This window comes from Gadus chalcogrammus, chromosome 4 (genome assembly GCF_026213295.1).
Source record: "Gadus chalcogrammus isolate NIFS_2021 chromosome 4, NIFS_Gcha_1.0, whole genome shotgun sequence".
Lineage (NCBI taxonomy): Eukaryota > Metazoa > Chordata > Actinopteri > Gadiformes > Gadidae > Gadus > Gadus chalcogrammus.
Genome location: NC_079415.1, coordinates 22,976,475 through 22,997,666, shown reverse-complemented (window position 1 = coordinate 22,997,666; position 21,192 = coordinate 22,976,475). Strand labels below are relative to the sequence as shown.

General features: G+C 43.8%; 3 protein-coding genes across 5 annotated transcripts in view; 1 reads left to right on the top strand and 2 right to left on the bottom strand.

Moving 5' to 3' along the window:
• cfap221 (cilia and flagella associated protein 221) overlaps positions 1–21,192 on the bottom strand; it is a 180,193-nt gene that overhangs the window by 119,674 nt on the left and 39,327 nt on the right. The gene's annotated exons all lie outside the window — the stretch shown is intronic.
• On the top strand, positions 100–2,703 carry LOC130381258 (uncharacterized). 2 transcript variants are annotated; one of them, XM_056588745.1, is made up of 3 exons: positions 101–247; positions 382–548; positions 936–2,702. In XM_056588745.1, exons 2-3 carry the CDS (start codon positions 421–423, stop codon positions 1,909–1,911), a joined length of 1,104 nt encoding a protein of 367 aa, XP_056444720.1. In that variant the 5' UTR covers positions 101–247; positions 382–420; the 3' UTR covers positions 1,912–2,702. The 2 variants fall into 2 exon arrangements, with proteins under 2 accessions (XP_056444721.1, XP_056444720.1); XM_056588746.1 differs by having other exon boundaries at positions 100–548; positions 936–2,703.
• On the bottom strand, positions 2,363–13,379 carry LOC130381259 (uncharacterized). Of its 2 annotated transcripts, none has more exons than XM_056588748.1 (3): positions 12,652–13,379; positions 3,327–7,227; positions 2,363–3,226 (listed from the first exon to the last, which is right to left on the bottom strand). In XM_056588748.1, the coding sequence occupies exons 2-3, from the start codon at positions 3,466–3,468 to the stop codon at positions 2,469–2,471; spliced, it is 900 nt and encodes a 299-aa protein (XP_056444723.1). In that variant the 5' UTR covers positions 3,469–7,227; positions 12,652–13,379; the 3' UTR covers positions 2,363–2,468. The 2 variants fall into 2 exon arrangements, 1 of the variants encoding a protein (XP_056444723.1); XR_008895367.1 differs by lacking the exons at positions 2,363–3,226; positions 3,327–7,227 and adding exons at positions 7,235–9,121; positions 9,231–9,307 and having other exon boundaries at positions 12,652–13,163.

Here is a 21,192-nt window from a genome sequence, read left to right as displayed (position 1 = left end):
TGTGTTTCATAATAGGCCTATGTCACGGAACAATTGAAGACCGGAAGAAGCTCGCGGAGTAGGGTAACTGCTCTTCCGCTTAGCTTAGCTAAGCTGTTTACCATGGCGGAGGCAGATCGATACAACCTACCTAAATTGTCCTACGACGACGTCCTAAGGATCGTAAATCAGCACTCACGTGTCGAAACATCTAAACTACGCAAAGGATATAAGTTCTTCTGGGAGAAGTACATTTTTAATTACAGAAGTAAGTGTTTCAAATCTGTTGACACTGTGTAGCTTGAATGTGACAGATAGCACTAATGCTGCTATCCATTTTGATGGTACGCTGGTACGAACGACCAGCTTCAGCGAGAACGTGACGTATTTCCCTTGCTCCAGCCTTCCAGATGCCAATTGTGTCTGACGAGTTTGAAAAGAATGGACGCCAAAAGGAGAGCAGTTTTGTCAATCACACTGGACACTTTCCTAGAACAGGAAATCATGGCTGTGATTTTCCTGAAACAGTTCCAGAATCTCGTGGAAGAAGATAGAAGTAAACACAAACGGTATGTCCTCATTTCAGTATGTTTGGCCGTGTATAGACGTTTTTGCAGCGTTATAAAACGCTCGAAGGCTAGCAAACTAGCTGCCGGTGTGCTAAAAACAATAGCGATGTTGACTGTTGTGATACCGAAATGTTGCTCTGTATTTCTATTATCTTCTATCAACTTCAGAATAAATGCATTTTAGAAGCTTAAGATAACGTTTGGCGAACGTGAATGTAACCTGGCATCTACATGACAATACAATGAACACCCATATCTTGACTTTTTCTTTAGTTTATGTGGATTTGCAGTTAATGATGTAATGCAATAGAAACACAAAACTGAACATGATTGTGAATGAATTATTGTTATCTATATTGATAACAGTTGTCTCTCTTCCTCACACAGGGCTGTGGTTGAGGCTCTGTATGTGCTGCGGCCCAGAGTGAACATTATCCTGAAGTCTGGCACAGAGTGGCAGATAATGCTAGACATGGATGATCACAAATTTGCCCGGCATTTCAGAGTATCCAAAACCCGGTTTGACGTCCTTAAAGAGTACCTACAGGAGGGTGGCCTGCAATGTGACCACAGCCATGGGCTGCCCCCCCTGCCTATTCCCAAGAAGGTACTCATGTTCCTGTGGTACATGGGTAACCAGAACTGCTTCCGGGAGATATCAGACAAGTTTAACGTCTCATCTTCATCAGCACACCGCACCATACTCCAAGTGCTAACCATCATGTCCACCCTTGGCTGGGGTTTTGTCTCTTGGCCTAAAGGCTGTGAGAAGAGGGTGTCTGCCACCAGCTTCCAACGCACATGTGGCCATGAGAGGGTCATTGGAGCGATTGATGGCTGCCACATTAGATTACAGTGTCCACGGGTCAGAGGAGTGGACTACATGAACAGGAAGTCCTTCTACTCTGTCCTCCTCCAGGGGATTGTGGATGCTGAAGGCCGATTCATCAATGTCTTCACTGGAATGCCTGGCAAAGTGCATGATGCCCGGCTGCTGCGGTCCTCCTGGTTTTTCCAAGAATGGCAGGAGAGGATGGGGGAGTACCGTCTGCTGGGGGATAGTGCATACATCGGTCAGGATTTTCCCTTCATCATCTCCCCCCGGCGTGAAAACGGGGCTCTTACTGATGCAGACCTTCGTCGCAACACCGACATCAGCCGGGGAAGAGTCATCATTGAGCAGGCATTTGGGAGGATGAAATGCAAGTGGAGGCGCATTAGAGACTTGCAGAACACATGCACTGTCACTATTGCGAAGATCATCTTGGCTGCATGTTATCTTCACAACTTTGCCCAAGGTGCCTCGATAGGATGTGATGAACACCCAGATGGATGTCCAAGAGAGGATGATGCCAACCAGTAGGAAGAGGTGTTCCGGCAATTCTTGGCAAAACAAAAGACTATTTCTGACTTCTATTATGTTCATTATTCATTACGTTCATTCATCTATTATGTTCACTATTCCTGTGTTTTGGAATAAAAGTGTTGAACCATAAAAGTTACGCTTCTTCATTTGTAAACCAATTGATATAATGGGGGAAATGGAAAGGCTTGGGTAGAATAGTAATCACATTGTAGAACCAGATAAAAACATTTAAGTCAATGTGTGAAAATGTCTCGGGTGAAATTCAAACACACACAGGCATGGTCGAGTTTAAAATTATATTTTGTTTTACTATAGGGTATAAAAAGGCAAGTTGGACAAAACAAAGTTATTACAATAATACAACTCTTGTAATAATACAAATCTTGGTAATAAAGTGCAAATTGTTTGTATAAAATAAATGCAAATAAATAATAAAGTGAAAAATAGTGCAAAACAAAGGTTAATTTAACTTGAATGAACTTATGAACCTGTTGAACCTGTCCATTTAAGTTCAATGCTTGAAGCATTGAACTTAAATGGACAGGATTATCGCCTCACATCTTGTCCACCATCCTTGTAAACTGCGTGAGGAGCTCCCGCCGATCTTCCCTCATCTCCCGCAGGGTGTCCTTCATGAAGTCCTCCTGCCGCTTCAGAGCATCAGCCCTCTCCTCATCAGACGACTTTAGGTAGGCCACCAGCTCATCCTGCTTCGTTGGACGCTTCCTTGGCCTCGATGGAGGCCAAGGGGAGATGGAGCTCGTGGACCACACTGGTGAGGGAGCTCTTGTGGGTGGGGTTGAAGATGCTGTGCTGGTGGAAGGCACAGCTGGGGGAGCCCTGTCCTCTGACACTGGTGTGGGGGCACTGTTCGACCGACGCAGTGCGTCCGGTCGACGTACCACCACACCATGTCCATCGCCCGCAAGGACAGGTGGATCCACATCATGATGCAGCAGCTCTTCCATCTCCTTTAAAAACTGGAAGCGGCCAGGTCCCCTTCCAGTGGAAGCATTGTGGTCTTTGACCTTTTTGTAGCCCCGCACCAATGTCAACCACTTCCGCGCCACCTTGTCGGGGTGGAAGTCCTCCCCAAACTGTGTGGAAAGCTTTGCAGCCATCTCTTCCCACAGCAGTTTTTTTGTTTTCTTCCCCAACCTCATCCTCCGGTTGAGGTCATCAATGGTCTTTGCTGGTCCCTCGCCCTCTACCGCAAGATGAATGCCCATCAGGTGGATGAGGAAGAGGGTTTGAGCTCTATCAAACACCTCGTTCAACCGCCTTGGTGGATTTGGATGGATATTGCAGGTATCTGAATCATAAAAAAAAAAATGAAACATTACAGTACAGTACAGGGAAAAATGACTGTTGAAGTACACTTATGTCTACAGTGTCATGTCTTAATAATTCACCCGTGCAAGTGCAATCCATCGTGTGTATGGTGGCAGCCACCATGAGGCCCTCGTCCACATAGTACTGTCCTGGTCTGTGGTCCAGCTGGTACAGATTACCAATAAATGGCATGGTCCTGTCCTTGTCCAGAAATGCATGCATGCTCTGGTTGAGGAAAACTATTTTGGAAAAAATAAATAATCCAGTGTATAATGGTTGTCAGCTTTTACAGAAACATTAACATTGCAAGCCTTTTACAACCATTACAACCTTCAAGTCACAACTCAAAACTCACCTGTTCAAACTCGCACACAACGCCTAACTGATCACTGTTTTGATTGTTTGTTTGTTTTGTTTTGTCTTGTTTTTGTTTTATTAATTTTTTATGTTTTATTAAAAAAATGTCCACAATGTCTTGTTTTTTAAACGATATATGATGACTATATGCTCTGTAAGGTGACCTTGGGTGTCTTGAAAGGCGCCTCTAAATTAAATGTATTATTATTATTATTATTATTATTTTACATTGCAATAATATTTTGCCATTTTCGCCAATTTTAATTTCAACAAGTGCTGTCGTGTTTCTGTCGAGCCACGAGGGGTAGTAGCGGGCTAGTCATCATTGGCAACATAGCCTATTTTAGCAAACCAGCTTGAAAACACAACTTTACATTGAATTGCACGCAAAGCAAGACCGTGCAATGCATAAATTGGTCACCGGATTAAAGCAGCAATGAAATTAAGTATTTAAGAGGATTTAAAAACGACATTAAAACCACCAACGTGGTACAAATACAAAGAAAATACATCGTAACTTACCATTGACTATGGGCGCAGCCATCTTCTTGACGAGTTGTACAGCTCTGCTCGCTCTACTTTGAAAGCGACGAGATGCTACGACCAAAAGGGGGCGTGCCTCAGTGAAATGCCGCAAGAAAGCTGGGAGATTTGCGACTTTACCACTTCGTACATCCAAATGGATAGCAGCATTAGTGTAATACATGTCAGTTAAAATGTATCCTTTTTAATTAATCGCAAAATATTATTTACACTGGTAGGAATACATATTTAGTTTGAGTGTCTCTGAAACTTTTCCTGACGAACCCCAAGATGTTAGGTATAGGTAGGTAGGCACTGCCAGTGCCTACCGTACATGTAAGTGTCGATAGTATGTCAGATTAGCTCCAGGCTACTGTCAGAACATAGTGGCTGGGTGGCTGTCATAGGCTACCAATGCCCATACATTTTGCTGTATGGTGTGTTAATCTTTCCCTCTCTTACTGCAGTGTCAGATTTAGTTAATTTGGAAGTAGCAGTTCGGGCGAACTGCTACTGTTCGCAGAAGAAAAACGATGAGCCTCACACCCTGCAGGTTACAGTGCTAGGAAGTCAGGCCTGAGTCTGAAATCAAACTCTATCTCGCTTTTCATAGTATTTTGTGAATCAATGGGACTGTTACTTAGGCCTACCTTTCTGACCACTTTAATTAGATTTACATTTTGTGATTCAAACAACAGGCCCACCTCGTAATATGTAGCATAATGGAGCATGGTTTCAGACCTTCACAGATTCAGTTGCATGTTCAGTCTGTGTGTTTTTATTATTGTTGTTTCTTGTTGCTGTTCCAAAATGCTCTCTCTTTCTCCAGATCTGCTGTTGCAGATGATAATGTTTTGTTTCATGTCTGCTGTTGCAGATTGTCATGTTTTGTTTTATATCTGCTCTTCCAGACACATGACTACCACTTCACAGGGGAGCAAAGCGTGCCAACACCTCTGTCGTGCACCAGTGTTCTGCAGTCGTGGACCAAGGACACAGGTTTATGTGTATACCTCAGGCCTAGCCAAACATCCTGTATAGTCTACTCAATAATAGTATTCGAAGTTCTTGTATATAGACAGACATGACTAACACTGACTTAAGTGTTGCTACACTGACAATATGATTTATGTGCTGACATATTTTTTCTTTTTGCTCCAGGGGATTCGCTCCAGGGGATTCGCCCGGAACCCACTGACCAACTTGTGGTCAGGAAACCCAAGGTTTGGGTTAGGTGTTTTATTTTAACACATACATGGACACATACCTCCTGAATGCCAAGTAAATATGGCCGAGGGACACACACACACACACACACCATTTCATTTATTTATTTCTGTTAAATGTATATATGTAAATATTTTAATCAAAGAATTGGAAACAAACATTCCTGAACATTTGTTTAAGGTAACACACTCTGAGCACCTTTAAAGCAAGCCTGAAGACTTTTATGTTTGCATTAGCTTTCTGCTACATCTTAAATACATTGCACTTTCTAAAAAGCTTTTTTAACTTTGCCTTTATTTTTTATTGTAATACTAAAATGCCTTTCACTTTCTATTTTACTCATTTCTTTGCATATGTTTTCTTATACTTATCTATTTTATTGTATGACAATGTTTATATGTGAAGCACTTTGAGTCTGCCTTGTGTATGAAAAGTGCTACATAAATAAAGTTGCCTTGCCTAACACACACAGAACATTTCATTTCTTTCTGTTAAATGTAAATATGTATATATGTACATTTATATTTATAAAAAAGAATTGGAAACAAACATTAAATAAACATTTGAAAAGGACGGACGGACACAAACACACACACCATTTTAATTTCTTTCTTCTAAATGTAAACAAAGAACATTAATAAATGTTTGAAAATAGTCATGTGACGTCATGTGTGTTTTAATGTGTGACACTGGGACATCACCCTTCACATCTAAAGGACCTTGATAGTTAGACATCAAGCAACAATTTACCCACAGCTGATTGACAGAGCCTGAAAGAGTCAGAGGAATGGTCGTGTCCCAGATATGATATTCTTTGACCCTTCTGATGGCCCTCTGCACCAAAGTCGGGCGATACTCTGGGGTTTTTCGGTGTCCTCACTGGTGAACCTGGCGCCTCTTTTAAATGGCGGCATTATGAGGGTGGCCCCAACTTCAGAAAGCATCTTGTCGGATGACAAAGCCTTTGTCAGCCATGCATGCATCTCCTGGCTGAAGTAGACTAAGGATTCCTGACTGCTGTGTGATTTCTCTGTCTGATATGGAACCAGTGTACAGCTTAGAAATTAAGGTGATAACTCCACATGGAGCAATGCCGATCAGACCTTTGAAGGTGTTGGTATTCTTGTGGTGGGAGAATGTTTCAGACTGGAGGGTGAGTGATGAGGGTGCCTCACACCTGATTTCTGTGCAGTCTAGAATCACTCGCACGTTAGGACCGTAATGGGCAAAAAATAATCTCAACCAAGATTTATTTTGTCCTTCGGGAAAGTGTGGAAGCTGAGGTATGGCTGTATACGTCCTGATGTAGAGCAACACGGTACACTACAAGAACAACTGCGAACGGGGGCTGCCATTGTTGTTGCTGCTAGACGCGACCGGAAGTTGGATTACCCTACTACGCGTTCCGGAAGCAGGAAGTGTGACATAGGCCTATTACCAATGCTTTGGGTTTAACTAATTAAAGTATAATGCTACACAGATCACTTTTGTATCATGTCTTCTGATTAAACTCTTTAATAATAACAATAAGTAATTAAAATGTTAGTCTGCAAGGTTACAAAAACGTATTTTATTTTTTTCAACAGAAACTTCCACCTATTGACGAGCTGCTGCTCTTCCTGATGCATCTGTCAGCGGGTTTACTTCTCAGGAGTCAGGGACCTTGCAGAGAGGTTCAGTATCCACCGCAGCACTGCCAGTCGGATTGTGTCCACTTGGACACACTTCCTGTACTTTCTGCTGGGAAGCCAGCGTCTGTGGATCCCACCTGAAGTTGTCAGGGCTCACCTACCACCTGAGTTTTCTGCATTTGCTGACACACGGGTGGTGCTTGATTGCACGGAGATCTCCTGCCAAACGCCCTCTTCTCTTCTCCTGCAGAGTGAAGTGTTTTCAAGCTACAAGTCACATACAACATTCAAGGCAATGATTGGCATGGCTCCCCATGGTGCCATTACGTTTGTGTCAGGGCTGTATGCGGGATCCATGAGTGATCGGGAATTCTTCAAACGTTCTGGAATTGCGAAGCTGCTGCAGCCAGACATGGCAATCATGGTGGACAAAGGCTTCTTGGTTGACAACCTTGCTGGGTGTAAGGTGTACCGACCTGCCTTTCTCTCTCACAAAAAGCAAATGAGTAGAGAGGATGTCAGGCAGACGCAGTCAATTGCACGTCTAAGAGTGCATGTGGAGAGGTGCATAAGGAGGATTAAATAAAACAAACTCTTTGATAAGGAAATACCTCTCTCTGTATGTGGGAACATTGAGGAGTTGTTCAGTGTGGCCTGCTTCCTGGTCAATTACCAGAATGGACCGCTAGTAAAGGCGTGGGCAAGTCAACAGTAAATTAAAGATGTGTCTTGACCCTTAAAAAAATTTCATTGTGGTCTTTACACTACATTTTGTGTTTTACTGACTTAAAACATAAATTAAAACACACTGGAAATGACATAAGACAATTTATAATTTAATAAGGAAATAATGCAGGTGAGAAATAAACAAACACACACAATCATTGACATCTCGTATCACCCACGAGCACATAAAGATTAGATTAGAACAGTAATGGATGAGAAAGATTTGGTCGATTATATGGAGGATAAAAAATTCCAAGCAACAAAGATATACATGGAGAAGGCAAAATTTAATCAAGCAAATATAACATTGAAATATTGACAACATTCTGGGGAAACAAGATGTTGCCCAGGATATACTAGACAAACAAACAAAAACCAAGAGTATGAACAACTAATATATGAGAGAACTGACATTTTATACTATAAATCGAAAAGCAAAGTGGATGGAAAAAGGGGAAAGAGTGTTTTTACCAAGATAAAAGTGAAAAAAGAAATAATCCCCCTTCTCCCTTATAACCCCTGCCACCGCAGCATCCCTGTAGATACGCTGCACAAGAATGTCCTCCTCAGCCAGAACAATAAAAGCACACCATTGCATCCGAGTGAGTAATAACTGCCCCTGGACTTGCCAGTAGTAGCTGTGGCTGGGCTTTAATTTTAATGTGCCTACTCTACATCTTCAGGTACTTGCAGTCCACATAGCTTTTGGAATTAGGGCATTTGATTTCTATCAGTCCAAATGGTGGGCTCTCAGTTGGATCAAATACAAGACCATCTGGAGAGGATCCTAGCCAAGGAGCATCTGGGTGTATTACAAAGCCACATGGCCAGTAGTTGACTTTTTTTTTTCTGCTGTATTCTTGGATGGCCACAGGCTCCAATGCCAGCACCCTTTTCATTAGCGCTGTCTGAACCCCACCTTTCCATATTCTCTCTGCTAGGTTCTGAGAAGAATTGTCCCCTCTCACATGGCACACCTCCCTAAATCGAGAAGAAGTGAGCCTTGGCTTCCTGACTTGGTGCCACTCCACAATGTTGCTCTGGTCCCTTGTAGCCATCTCTATCTTCCTTGCCATATCCAAGGTAATGGCAAGTGACATTAACTGGAGATGCTGTTCATAAGTGCACACAAAATACAGGTGGAGGGATCCAGCCTATAGCCTTCTAATGGCAGAGGTGGGCTGTCTGGGTGGCAGACTATTACCCGACTAATTGGTACTGGATGCTGATAAGAGATGGGGCTACCTTCCTGGACAGGTCGAAATGCTGACTCAACAAGGGGAACATCCTCGGTTATTGCCATGGTGGTTATCAGTGGAGCAATGTCTGCTGTGAAGTCTTGGTAAGCCTCAGCAACTTTCAGGACATCTGGGTCCGGCAAGTCCACCCGCACTGCTTTGTAGCGCTTAATCCTTAGAAAGAAAAAGAAAGGGTAACATCATAATTAGGAGTTGGGAAAAAGGTGAAGGAAGAATAATACACTCAAGCAAAACTAAAAGAAGAAAGATAGGTAGATATTACCTTACACCATCAGCAACTGTGTACTGCCTAGGTTTAAGCTTTGTAGAAATGACGACCACTCTACCTGGTTTCACACCCTATAAAAGTACACAAAGAACCATAACAACAATAGGATTAATAATAAATAATATTATCACCTGGTATTAAGTGTTTACCATAGTCCGTGGCTTATGCCATCTCTGCTCTGTTTCTGTGCAGCTAAGGACGGGGGGAACTGCCTTCAGTATCAGGGTTGAGTAATGTGCCGTTTGAAAAAGAAGTCCAACATTGTGATTGCACAGGACTTTTCCAGCAACACATGTGCATTCAGCAGCAGCAATTGTAACAGGCGAGCTGTTTTCAAAAGTTATCTATAAAAGAAAACACAATTACTTACATGTCACGTTGAAGTCATTATGTCACTACTATAAAAGAACACCAGATATGAGAAAGGTCACAGCAGGCTTATGGTTCAAGCAATAGTGGACATGGAAAAAGTGCAACAATTCTGGTTTATTAAACTAACTGAACTGAGAGAGAGGGAATAAACATCTAGTTCTGCTCCGTTTCAACTACTTGACATCCACACAAATAAGCCGGTGTCACTTATCTCTTAATTGGTTTTCAGGTAACATAGAAGTGTAACAATGTAAGAACAACATTGAACAAGAACAAGCCTAGATTCAGGGCACTATCACTATCAGCTCTTACATCACACTGACTCATGTACCTGACCATGGATAGGCTTAAACAGGGATGGCCAAACTGTTTGTGCTTGCAGGTCCCATACAGAAAAATACACACTGTCCAGGACCATTACAAGACCAGTTAAAAGTGTAACAGTAGTTGTGAAAAACCCTGTTCTCTATGGTACTCAAGAGTTATCTAATGAATGTGCATGGATTAATATAAGAGCAAGTTTGGCCACCCCTGGGCTTAAACGTATAACACCTACACGTATGCTACACCTACCTCTTAAATGAAGTTCAGGAATCATAATAGAGTAAGAGCAGTGTAAGTTGAACGTTGAACAGGTAAGACTATCCAAGATTCCGGGCATACATTCAGCACTTACCTAACACTGACTTATGTACCCGACCATGATATTGGATATGCTTAAACGTATATACTTATACTCTAATGCCGCTTTTCCACTGCATGGTACCAGCTCGACACGACTCGACTCAGCTCGCATTTTTTGCGTTTCCACCGCGAAAACATGGTATCTGGTACCTGAAGTGGCTGCTTTTTCTAGTACCGCCTCGCTCTAGGTTCCAAGCGGCTGAGCCGATGCTAAAAGGTGACGTCGGCAGACATGGCAACCATGCTGTTAACAGCCATAGCAGCGCCGCAGCCAACATATTCCACTTCTTCAACTTCTTCAACATGCCAGCTAATAATAGTAATGTTATCGATGTCCTCCATTGTTGTTATGTGGGTTCTGTCCATGTGTGGGTTGCGTAGGTGTTGTTTGCGTCGCGTACAAAAATACGTCACGGCCCTTTCGCGCAGCCGACCCCGCCCACGTCCAGGAGGTACTATTTGCGGTGGAAAACGACCCGTGCTGCTACCGTGTCGAGTCGTGTCGAGTCGAGTCGAGTCGAGTCGAGTCGAGTCGAGCTACACGTGCGGTGGAAAAGCGGCATAAGGAACAGGAACAGTTTCTGGGGTGTCAATGAAAGCTATGTTAAGGTTTATGTCAGCAAACTAGACTTATTTTCTATTCTGCATCCACATCACCAGCTCGAGACACATTAACAACCCAAAACTTGAACCATTATGTTATACATGTTTTGTTTCTCCCTACTCTGAGGTTGTGTGGCTTTTCACTCATCCTGTAGGACCTATGACAGATTGCGAGACATAATTTATGTTACTAAACAGTAATCGTACACATTTCAAACACTGTACAGACGAATGAGGACCCTGCTAAATGGTAAATAACTACAGCTAGCTAGTCGATATAGCTTGGCTACCGTAGTGTTGTTGTTTAAACTTACCTTCATAATTGTCTATGTAACTTGAAAGATATATCTTAAATCCCTTCTGCCTCTTGCTTCTGGGGGCAGAGCTCCCCGTCTGGACCAGTCGATGAACGTCACTTATCGATATTGAAGGCAAATCCTGCAAGCATCTTGAATAAAATAAAGCCATAGTGTAGCTGCTTTCTCAGGGCTAGGGCTCGGTGGGCTCGCTGGATCTGGAGGTTGGTCCCCTCCGGGAGCTCGAGTTCGGCTTTTAGAAGCTGCTCCAGGTATATGGCTGCCGAGCTCCCCTCCGTGTCTTCTGGTAGCCCAAAGATTCTGATGTTGTTTCTTCTTGATCTTCCCTCGAGATCAGTTATTTTCTCTTGCATTCGGCGCGTCTGCCCCATCATCTCCGACAGCGCGGTACTGGCCTCCATTTTCCACTCTTCGACTTCTGCTATGCGCCCCTGAGCCTCGCTGATGCTCACCTGTTGTGCCTTTAGGTCGTTGTTGTTCTCCTTTAGCTGACGGCCTATTTCTTGCCGGAGTTTGGTGATTTCCTCCTTCATCTCTCTCTTCAGCTCGTCTTTAAATGTGATCAGCTCATGGCGTAGTTCTTGTTTAAGTTCGTTGATGTCCTTGCTGATAGTAGCAAGCCCGACTCTTAGCGTCTCCGCGCTGTCCATGTTCTCTTGTCTCTTCTTCGTGTTCGCTAACCTCGTGTTCGCTAGCCTCGTATTCTGAGATTTCTTCCGTTACGGGTTGCTCTGCTGCTTTGTTTTGCTTTTTGTTGATTTTCTGATTTCTTTTCTTTTTTGTCCCACTCATACTCTAGTTTTGTTTGTCGAGTTATGTCTGAATAGTGGGAATATTTTACCGACTCTGGAGAGCTAGTTAACTATGCGTTTACTCTCTCCGCCATCTTCCCGGAAGTCCAAACTCTACATTTTAAAGTTTGGTTTCAGCAGAAGAAGAACAGCTGGGATAGATTCACATTGTTGCTCCTCGTTGAACCAAAAACACAGAATTCTTGAATGTACCACAGATTAAAATATTAACACCGGGGTACAATTGATTTTCTTTTACATTTAACAATTGAAATATTTCTCTCTCTCATCGACCAGTGTGATTCTGAACATCCCAAATATGGGCAGATGTCCTGTTTTATGGGAAAAAGGAACGACATTCTCAAACAAATCAGAAATGTTTAATTTTTTCTAAATTATCACAAACTAAATAAATACATACTTATTTGATTGCATAGTACAGGTATTTGGTTTTATCGCCAATTCATTAATAACTAGTTTTTAATAAACTTTTTAAGAATTTAATAATATATTGTTTTTTTTACTAAAACTACACCAGGTTAGTCTCCCTGTATCAGTGTGGGTTTTTGCACAACAGTAAACACAAGCGCACGTACACACACATCAAACACCAAGACACACAAAAACACACACCCATGGTCAACATACATAGCTATACGTCGCTGATGTCCTCCAGTGAGCGTCCATTCCCCACGGCCCCGCCCTCCTCTACGGGCAGGGAGAAGCGGAGGTGCCGGCTCCTCTCCCAGCCGCGGCGGATGCGTGCGAGCGGCGCCGCCAGGCAGGGCAGGCTGAGGGCCAGCCGGCTGCACAGCACGGCCAGGGGCAGGGCCAGCGCCACCATGAAGGTGGGCGGCAGGCAGAGGCGATACTGCCCCGGGTCGAAGGCCCGGTCCCAGCCGAAGAGCAGCGTGTGGAGGGTGGCCATTGTCAGAGCCGCCAGGCCGATCCAAGACTGGGGAGGAGAGGAGAGGAGGTATCAGAATCAGAGTTACTTTCATTACATCTTATTGTACAACTACACAAGAGTTCAATTCTTAGGCTTGGTTCCTCAACAGCCACATAGGAGCAACAATACAAGATAAGTAAATCAGTAAACAAATAAGTAGCAGAAGTGGTAGTGGTACCAGCCAAAGATGATTGTAGTGCAAAAATGTTCTGCAAATTACAGAAATATATATTTAAATAATCTGTTTTTGTTGTGTGTGTGGGGTTGGTTTGGGGGTAGGGTGGAGAGAGGCGAGGAGAGAGAGGAGGTAGGGTGGAAAGAGAACAGGAGGGAGAGAGGAGAGGGTAGGGAGAGGAGAGGACGTAGGGTGGAGAGAGGAGAGAGAGGTGCGGGAGGAAGTAGAGGGCAGAGAGGTGAGGGAGACGATCGAGGGGAGAGTGGAGGGCGAGAAGATGAGATGGAGACTGAGAGGAAAAAATTAATGAGGAAGGCAAGGAAATCCGAGAGAGGAAGAGGAGCAGCAGGCGAGAAGGAAATGAGGTGGGAGGAAGAGGAGATGTCAGGACGAGCAGAGAGAAGATGTGTTGGAGGAAGAGTAGTTGGGAGTGGAAAAGGTGACAGAAGAGGGGCAGAGGGGACGGAGAGAGGAGTGTCTGCAAGGAAAATAAATGTATGCAGGTCTCCATCCAATACTGTTATTAGAATTTAGTATTAGCATTAGTATTTGGTTCATCACCATTAAACAACTGTAAATTAAATAGAAGGCTCAACGAGATGACAAATTTAAAAGAGCACCAGTCCAACCTCAAAGAAGGAAGTTATAGATAAATTGCCTCTATATTTTGTATAGCATTCGGTTTAGTTTTCCTTGATTGGAAGACACGTCAGTTTTAAAAGGTGTTCTCCATTAGAAGTGTCTTTACTTTATGCACCCAGCAAAGAGGTATTCATCAATCTATGCACATTTCTCAGAAGAAGGTGAAACAACAAGATATCGCTGTCGCTACAGTAAGGATGTTCATAGAACCAAGTGCCAAGCACTAACAATCGCTAGCTTAACCCATTCCCTGTATATACAACAAAGATAGCTAGGATAAGATGCTACAAAACTAAGTTCTATAGCAAAGTACGACGTACAATAAGTGCGTACATTTAGTGCTAGGACGTACAACATACCGTAAGTGCGTACATTAAGTGCCAACATGTACATCATACAATAAGTAATATGGTGTGGGAGGGGTTGGCTAAGTATGCAGGTGAACTCTGAACAGGTGAGTCTTGAGTCTTTTGAGGAAGCTGGTGAAAGACTCTCTGACGTCGGCCGGGAGTTCATTCCTCCACTGCAAAACAGAGTTGTGACTTTGATGATCAATGCTTGCTTTGCTCAATTTTCGTTGTTTTCTGTCTTTTTGTTCTGGGTCCAAATGCAGCGGTGCTAGGAGTTCATGGGTTTGAATTAACCGGCTATTAACAAAGTTTGTACAGCAGAACAAACAAAGTTTGTTCTAGCTGTACAGCAATAAAGCTAGAACCGCTTTCTCCAGAATTGTACTGAATGTACCCGTTGTTGATAAAGTGACATGACATGACTAAGCTACCAACATAAACAAAGAGGAGCTAGGAAAGGAAATTAACTAAGTGTTCAAGTTCAGAAGGGGCAAACGTGTGGCTACACACAGCACTACAAATCATCAGGATTGAAAAACAAAAAATATTTGTTGCACAGCTGAACGCTGTATCACCTCATGATCTGGCTGTTCTCAATTCACAACACGCATTCCATCCAATCTACATCAGGCATTCTGACCCAAACTCATGCACTCCCCACCATAATTATTACAGAATTCAAGCAAAGCAAGATTGACCAAAAGTCACTTAGTGTCAACAAGAGATTGACTCCACTCTAGTCATCTCCACTATAGTCAACACTGTGCGACGCAAATCGTGCAGAGGGGAACCCTCAGGGCCTTCTACGCCTTCAGAGAAGGCCTTAAAGAGTATTAAATAATATCTGTATTTATTAAAAAAAAATCTAACTAATTTAATTTAATAACAATACATCAAATTCCCGCAATGATTTATTTTCTCAGCCATTAGGGCTGAGATGAAGGCCCGGCTGTAGTGCTCCAAGTAGTCACCAAGTAGTCTAAATTAGACTACATGGTGGCTATGGCTAACATCAATTGCAACAGCCGACCACTTGAGTGCAGAAAACACAAAAGACTTTGCCACAGCACCAGCAAATCTGAAGCAATAAAATATCGCGTCTTGCCTTTATTTATGTGCTAGTAAAATAATAATAATTAATTAGATTCATTGAATTTATATAGCACATTATTTTTCTGGAAACTCAAAGCGCTTACAGTGAAGGGGAGGGAACCTCACTAACCACCACCAGTGTGTAGCACCCACTTGGGTGATGCACGGCAGCAAATCAGCGCCAGAACGCTCACCACAAACCAGCTTGAGTTGGATCGTGAGGGAATTAATGAATAAGCCAATTGTACAGGGGGATGATTAGGGGGCCAGATTGAATGAGCCTGGTTGGGCAATTTTAGCCAGGACACCGGGGAATCCCCTACTCTTTGCGATACGTTTTCTTTTATGACCTCAGTGAGGCAGGACCTCAGTTTTATGTCGCCTCCGAAGGACGGCACCTTCCATAGTAATCATTGCATTTCGTTGTACTTTGTACAATGACAATAAAGCTTTCTATTCTATTTTATTCAGTGTCCCCGTCACTGCACTGGGGCATCGGGGATTGATGTTTTTGGCCAGAGGGAAGAGTGCCACCTACTGGCCAACACCTGGCAGTGGTCTGCAGATGCATCCCGATGTAGCCTACCACATCCATTGAGTTCAACAGGTTATCGCTCTGATACTGTCCATGGTATTAGCAACCTGCTCTTGTGCTTTTTACCTATGTATTCAGGCTATAATGACTTGATTGGCTGATGCCTCATCATTGCATCCCAGCCCAAGAGTATTGGTTTTATTAATGCCACATTCATTGTCCAAGCCTTGCTGGCAGCTCATACAAAAATAAGTAAGCAAGTCATTATTGAAAATAAGCCCCTTCAGGGCGAAGCAAGACCCCTCCGCTTCGCGTCAGTGTCCTGTTCGTCCTGTCTTGGCTTATTTTCCCGATAATGACCGGTGTTCTACACATTATCTCGCTTATTACATGGCTAATTACCAAAACTAAAAAATAACCTCCAAGACACACCTAACCGTGTGTCGTTTCACAATTTATTTGTTACCATTCGTGGTGTTGATCAGCAGAGAAATAGTTTGCCAAAGACGTTGACGTCGCTTATGGCGCGTTTCCACTGGAGGGTGCGGGTCGGGTCGGTTAGCAACCAACGACGCTGGGGTTGATAAGTTACCGGACTACTTGCGGAGTGATACGGAAGACATGAATCAGAGGCAAAAAAATCCACTTTCCTTGACAGTGGTCAAATATGCTGAGCAACGGTCAGTAATACAAAAATAATTGACAGCTGAACGTTGGGAAAGCCCATGCAACTGAATGTAGCAGTCTACAACATTGAGAAGACTCGTGTAATTATCCATAATCAAATCAAGGTTTTTTAAGTGATGGGTACAAAATTAATCTTGACGAAAACTGGTAGGTACTCGTCCCCAGGGTCCCCGGCGAAATTGACGCCTATGCTGCGAGGCGTGGTATTTCAGGCCAACTGGTAAAAGAGTGTGTAACAGCTTTCAAACATATAAACCATAAAGCCTATGGACGCCTCGGGACCAGGGCTCCAGAGTGCGACCTATTAGGTTGCATATGCAACCTAATTTCTTAAGGTGCGAGTTCAAATTGAATGAGGTCGCTCCGGTGCTACTTGCAGGAGGACGATTGAAAAAAATTAAATCGTTTTTTTTTTTTCTTTCTCTCCCCACTCCCGCGGTTGTGGTTGATAATAAAATCTTACTTTCTGGCTCATTCCTGCGAGTCCACTACTCTCTCTCGCTCCCTGTCTCTGCCTGCCTGTCTGTCTGCACCATTTACATTCTATGGTCTGCACACTACACGTGCACAGTCTTGCTGCGCACGCAGCACGCACGAAAAAGTAAACAAAGCAGATACAATATGAAGCGGTCGATAGTCGATTCTTTTAAGAAAAAAAATGTGCCAGAGGAAACGAATGAGGCTGTTGTTTCGTGGTGCAACGGTTTCACGGGTTTCCCGTGATCCGTATGCATCAACCCTCACGGTTCGGGATGCAAGTGATCCACGGATCGGCTGATAATAAAAAAAAGGTTGTTTTTTATCCGGGAACCGGAACCGGAACCGGGCATATGTATGTTTGTTTGTAGTATTTTCGCTCTGTTCTCCGAATCAACCGTAGGGCTAGAACCAAGCAAAATTACTCTTGCAATGAGCAATGAGTCTTCCAACCGAAATCAATGGATTTACAAAATGCCAAATAAAACACGACAGAAACTGTATTTCGCTACCATACTTTATGAAAAAAAAGAAGATGAGGATGTCAGCATTGTCTTGGGAGAGTATAGTCTCTAAACTCTCCCCAGGCAATGCAGACATCCTGAATTTAAAGTTGTAAATCCAGGGTTAGGGATTAACATTTCAACAAATTTCATCTTGCTCTTTTGTTAGCACTACAGCACCTTGAGGTCTATGTTGGGTCTACCTCTCTGCCTGTTGTAGTGTTCACTGATCATAATCCCCTTGTTTTTCTGTCCCGCATGTTTAGTCACAACCAGCGACTCATGCGGTGGGCTCTGTTGGTACAAGACTTCAACCTCGATATCCAACATAAAAAGGGGTCTGAAAATGTGGACGCTGATGCTTTGTCTAGGCGCTAGAGCTATGTGTGTTAGCTATGTTTTATGCATGAAACCTTAACGCCAATGTTAACAAATGTTATTTACTATCCATGTTAAAAAGTAAGTAAGTAAGTAAGCTTTATTTGTACAGCGCCTTTCACAGACCAGGGTCACAAAGCGCTTCACAGTTAAAACAAAAACAATAACAATACACAGTTAAGAAGTACATGCAAATTTAAGTTTAAAAGGCCAAGACAGCTAAGCAAAAGCATGAGCAAACAAATAGGTCTTTAGTTGCTTTTTGAAGCAGTCAACAGACTCCATTGAACGCAGAGAGAGCGGAAGATCGTTCCAGAGCCTGGGAGCAACAGCCTGGAAGGATCTGTCTCCTCTGGTCCGGAAACGAGTGCGTGGCAACATCAGCAGATTCTGATCCACAGACCTCAGAGCCCGAGTTGGGGTGTAAGGCTGGATCAGATCACTGATGTAAGGCGGAGCCTAGCCATGCAAAGCTCTGAACGTTAAAACCAAAATTTTAAAATTAATCCTGGACGAAACTGGCAGCCAATGAAGAGCTTTAAGAATAGGGGTTATACGAGTCCTCCTATTGGTGCGAGTTAGAACTCTCGCTGCAGTTTTGCACTAACTGCAGGCGAGACAGCTCCTTTTTGTTTAGACAAGAAAACAAACTATTACAATAGTCTAAACGCGAAGACACAAATGCATGAGTGATCAGCTCCAAGTCATTTTGTGACACCATTTTCCTGAGTTTCGAAATGTTCCTCAGATGAAAAAAGCAATTTTTGGTCAGCTGTTTACAGTGCTGCACTAATGACATGTCTTTGTCAAACACAACACCCAGGTTTCTTAGGCTCGGTTTGACAGACTGGCCCAAGTCACCCAGGTACTGGTTAATCCCTGGAATGGAATAATCAGGGGCAATAACCAGTGTTTCTAATTTGTCCACATTAAGCTGCAGGGTGTTATCACTCAGCCAATGTTTTATCTCCACCAAGCACTGAACTAAGGAACTTAGCCTCTGGAGCTCAGTTGGCTTGAAGGAACAGTAAAGCTGGATATCATCAGCAAACATGTGGTAAGAAACATCAGGAAATCCCTGGATGATTTTTCCCAAGGGGATCAAATACAGCAAAAATAACACGGGGTCCAAAACGGAGACTTGGGGGACTCCACACAACAGATCTGCTGACTCAGACCTTATTTGGTTAACAGTGACACTAAAGCTACGCCCAGAGAGGTATGACGAGAACCAGTGTAAAACTGACCCTGACAGTCCTACTTCATCCCTCAGTCTTCTCAGCAGGATCTGGTGGTCAACTGTGTCAAAGGCTGAGGACAGATCTAAGAGAACTAGAACAGTGCTCTTTCCCGAATCAGCAGACATCATAATGTCACTGGACACTTTCAGTAAGGCCGTCTCTGTAGAGTGAAGTTTGCGGAAACCAGACTGAAAGGTCTCATGGATGTTACCCTGATCCAGAAATAATGACAGCGGTTCACAGACCAACTTCTCTAGGATCTTGGACAAGAGTGGCAGCTTTGAAATAGGCCTGAGGTTACTGAGGACAGTCGGGTCTAAGCCTGTTTTTTTAAGTAAAGGCTCCACTATGGCATGCTTAAATGTACTGGGAAACACACCTGTAGACAGAGAGAGGTCTACCATTTTGGTGACCCCGGGGCCAATTACATCAAACACTTTCACCAAGAGCCTACATGGAAGGACGTCAGATGAGCAAGAGGAGGGTTTCATCTTGGTCACCAGTGCAGAGATATCAGCAAGAGTCGCAGACTTAAATGAAGACCACAAGCTGGAGACAGGCTCAATGACAGCAGGGGTTCCTAACCTTGAGTCTGTGCACCTCAAGGTTAGTGGCTTTCCACAGACGCTCAGTCTTTCGACATAGTCTCTTTAGACTCAAGGTATCTTCATTTGTCCAAGGGCACACTTTTTTCTGTATTGACAAGTTTGATTTAACAGGTGCCACCTGGTCCAGAATTTTAACACACTGCTTGGTAAAACAGTGCATAAAATTGTCCACATCGAGGCAAACCATGAATAAAAGAGGGTCAAACATAGCAGAAAAACTGTCTGCAGTATTAGCAGAGATAACACGCCTCTGAGACCTAACTTCTAAGGGCTTAGGCTCAGGGCTGAAGTGCAGATCAAACAAAACAAAACAATGATCACTCAGATGGACGTCCTGTACAGACACATTTGAAATGTCCAGGCCAAGAGTAAAAACTAAATCTAAAATGTGGCCTTTCTGGTGTGTAGGCTCAGAAACATGTTGCTCAAAATTAAAAGCTTCAGTCAATGTTAAGAGTTCCTTTGCGGAGCAAGATGAGCTGTCATCAACATGAAGGTTAAAGTCTCCAAGGATTAGAACAGATTCCAACTTTATTATGGAGGATAAAAAGTCACTAAAATCCTTCAAGAACACAGCAGCAGGGCCAGGAGGACGGTAGATTGACACACAGTAGAATGGATTTGAAGAACCCACCCTGACCATCTGAGACTCAAATGAAGTGAATTCTTGGGTCTGAGTCACTTTGCATGTGCAACTGTCCCTGTATACAACAGCCAGACCCCCCCCACGACGACAGGGGCGGGGCTTCCCGACGGCAGAGCTACCAGCTGGACAGAGTTCATTTAGATGAATAAACTCTTCCTCTCTCTGCCATGTCTCCGAAAGACACATTAAATCCAGTTTTCTCTTGTGAAAAGATCGTTCAGAGAGAAGGATTTATTTGCAATAGACTGGGCATTTAACAGGCCGATATGCAACGTTGATGACGTCACGGAGGCAGTGTCCGCGGAGCGCAGCGGGATTGGTCGCAGGCATCGGTCACGTGGGCTCCAGCTGGACCGTGCCGGAACCGGTGTAAATACGGAAGAGCGTGGAGGCGATGAAAGCCGCTGACCACTACTCCAGCGCTGTTAGGCTCCAAGACTGTCATAGTGGTCCAAGCAGATGGCAAGCGTGGATGTGCTGTCACACATTGAGGAGAGGGATCCGCACAGACACCTTACGCGTTCTCCGTGGCCGAAGATGGCAGAGCCCAGGCGTGCTGCAGCACGTCTTCGCTTGACCTGGACTCCGGAACGCGAGCCTCTTTCCTCGATTTCCTGCGACTTTGCAGGTACTCAGGTGAGTCGGGGTCGATGATGAAAGGAGGAGGGAACGCTTGTTGTACCTGCCCCGTGTATCAACAGGCCCTCCATCGACTCTTGATACGAACCAGAGAGTCCCGATCATAGATCCGTAAAGCTGAGACACATCCATTTGAAATACGGGCTGATATGATCACATATGTTGTACAGATGACCATTAAAAGCTATACAGCAGGAGACGAGCCGTGGCACTGCCAGTCACAGGCGCCATCTTGTTCGGTCACGATCTCTATAAGGTCCTCAATTA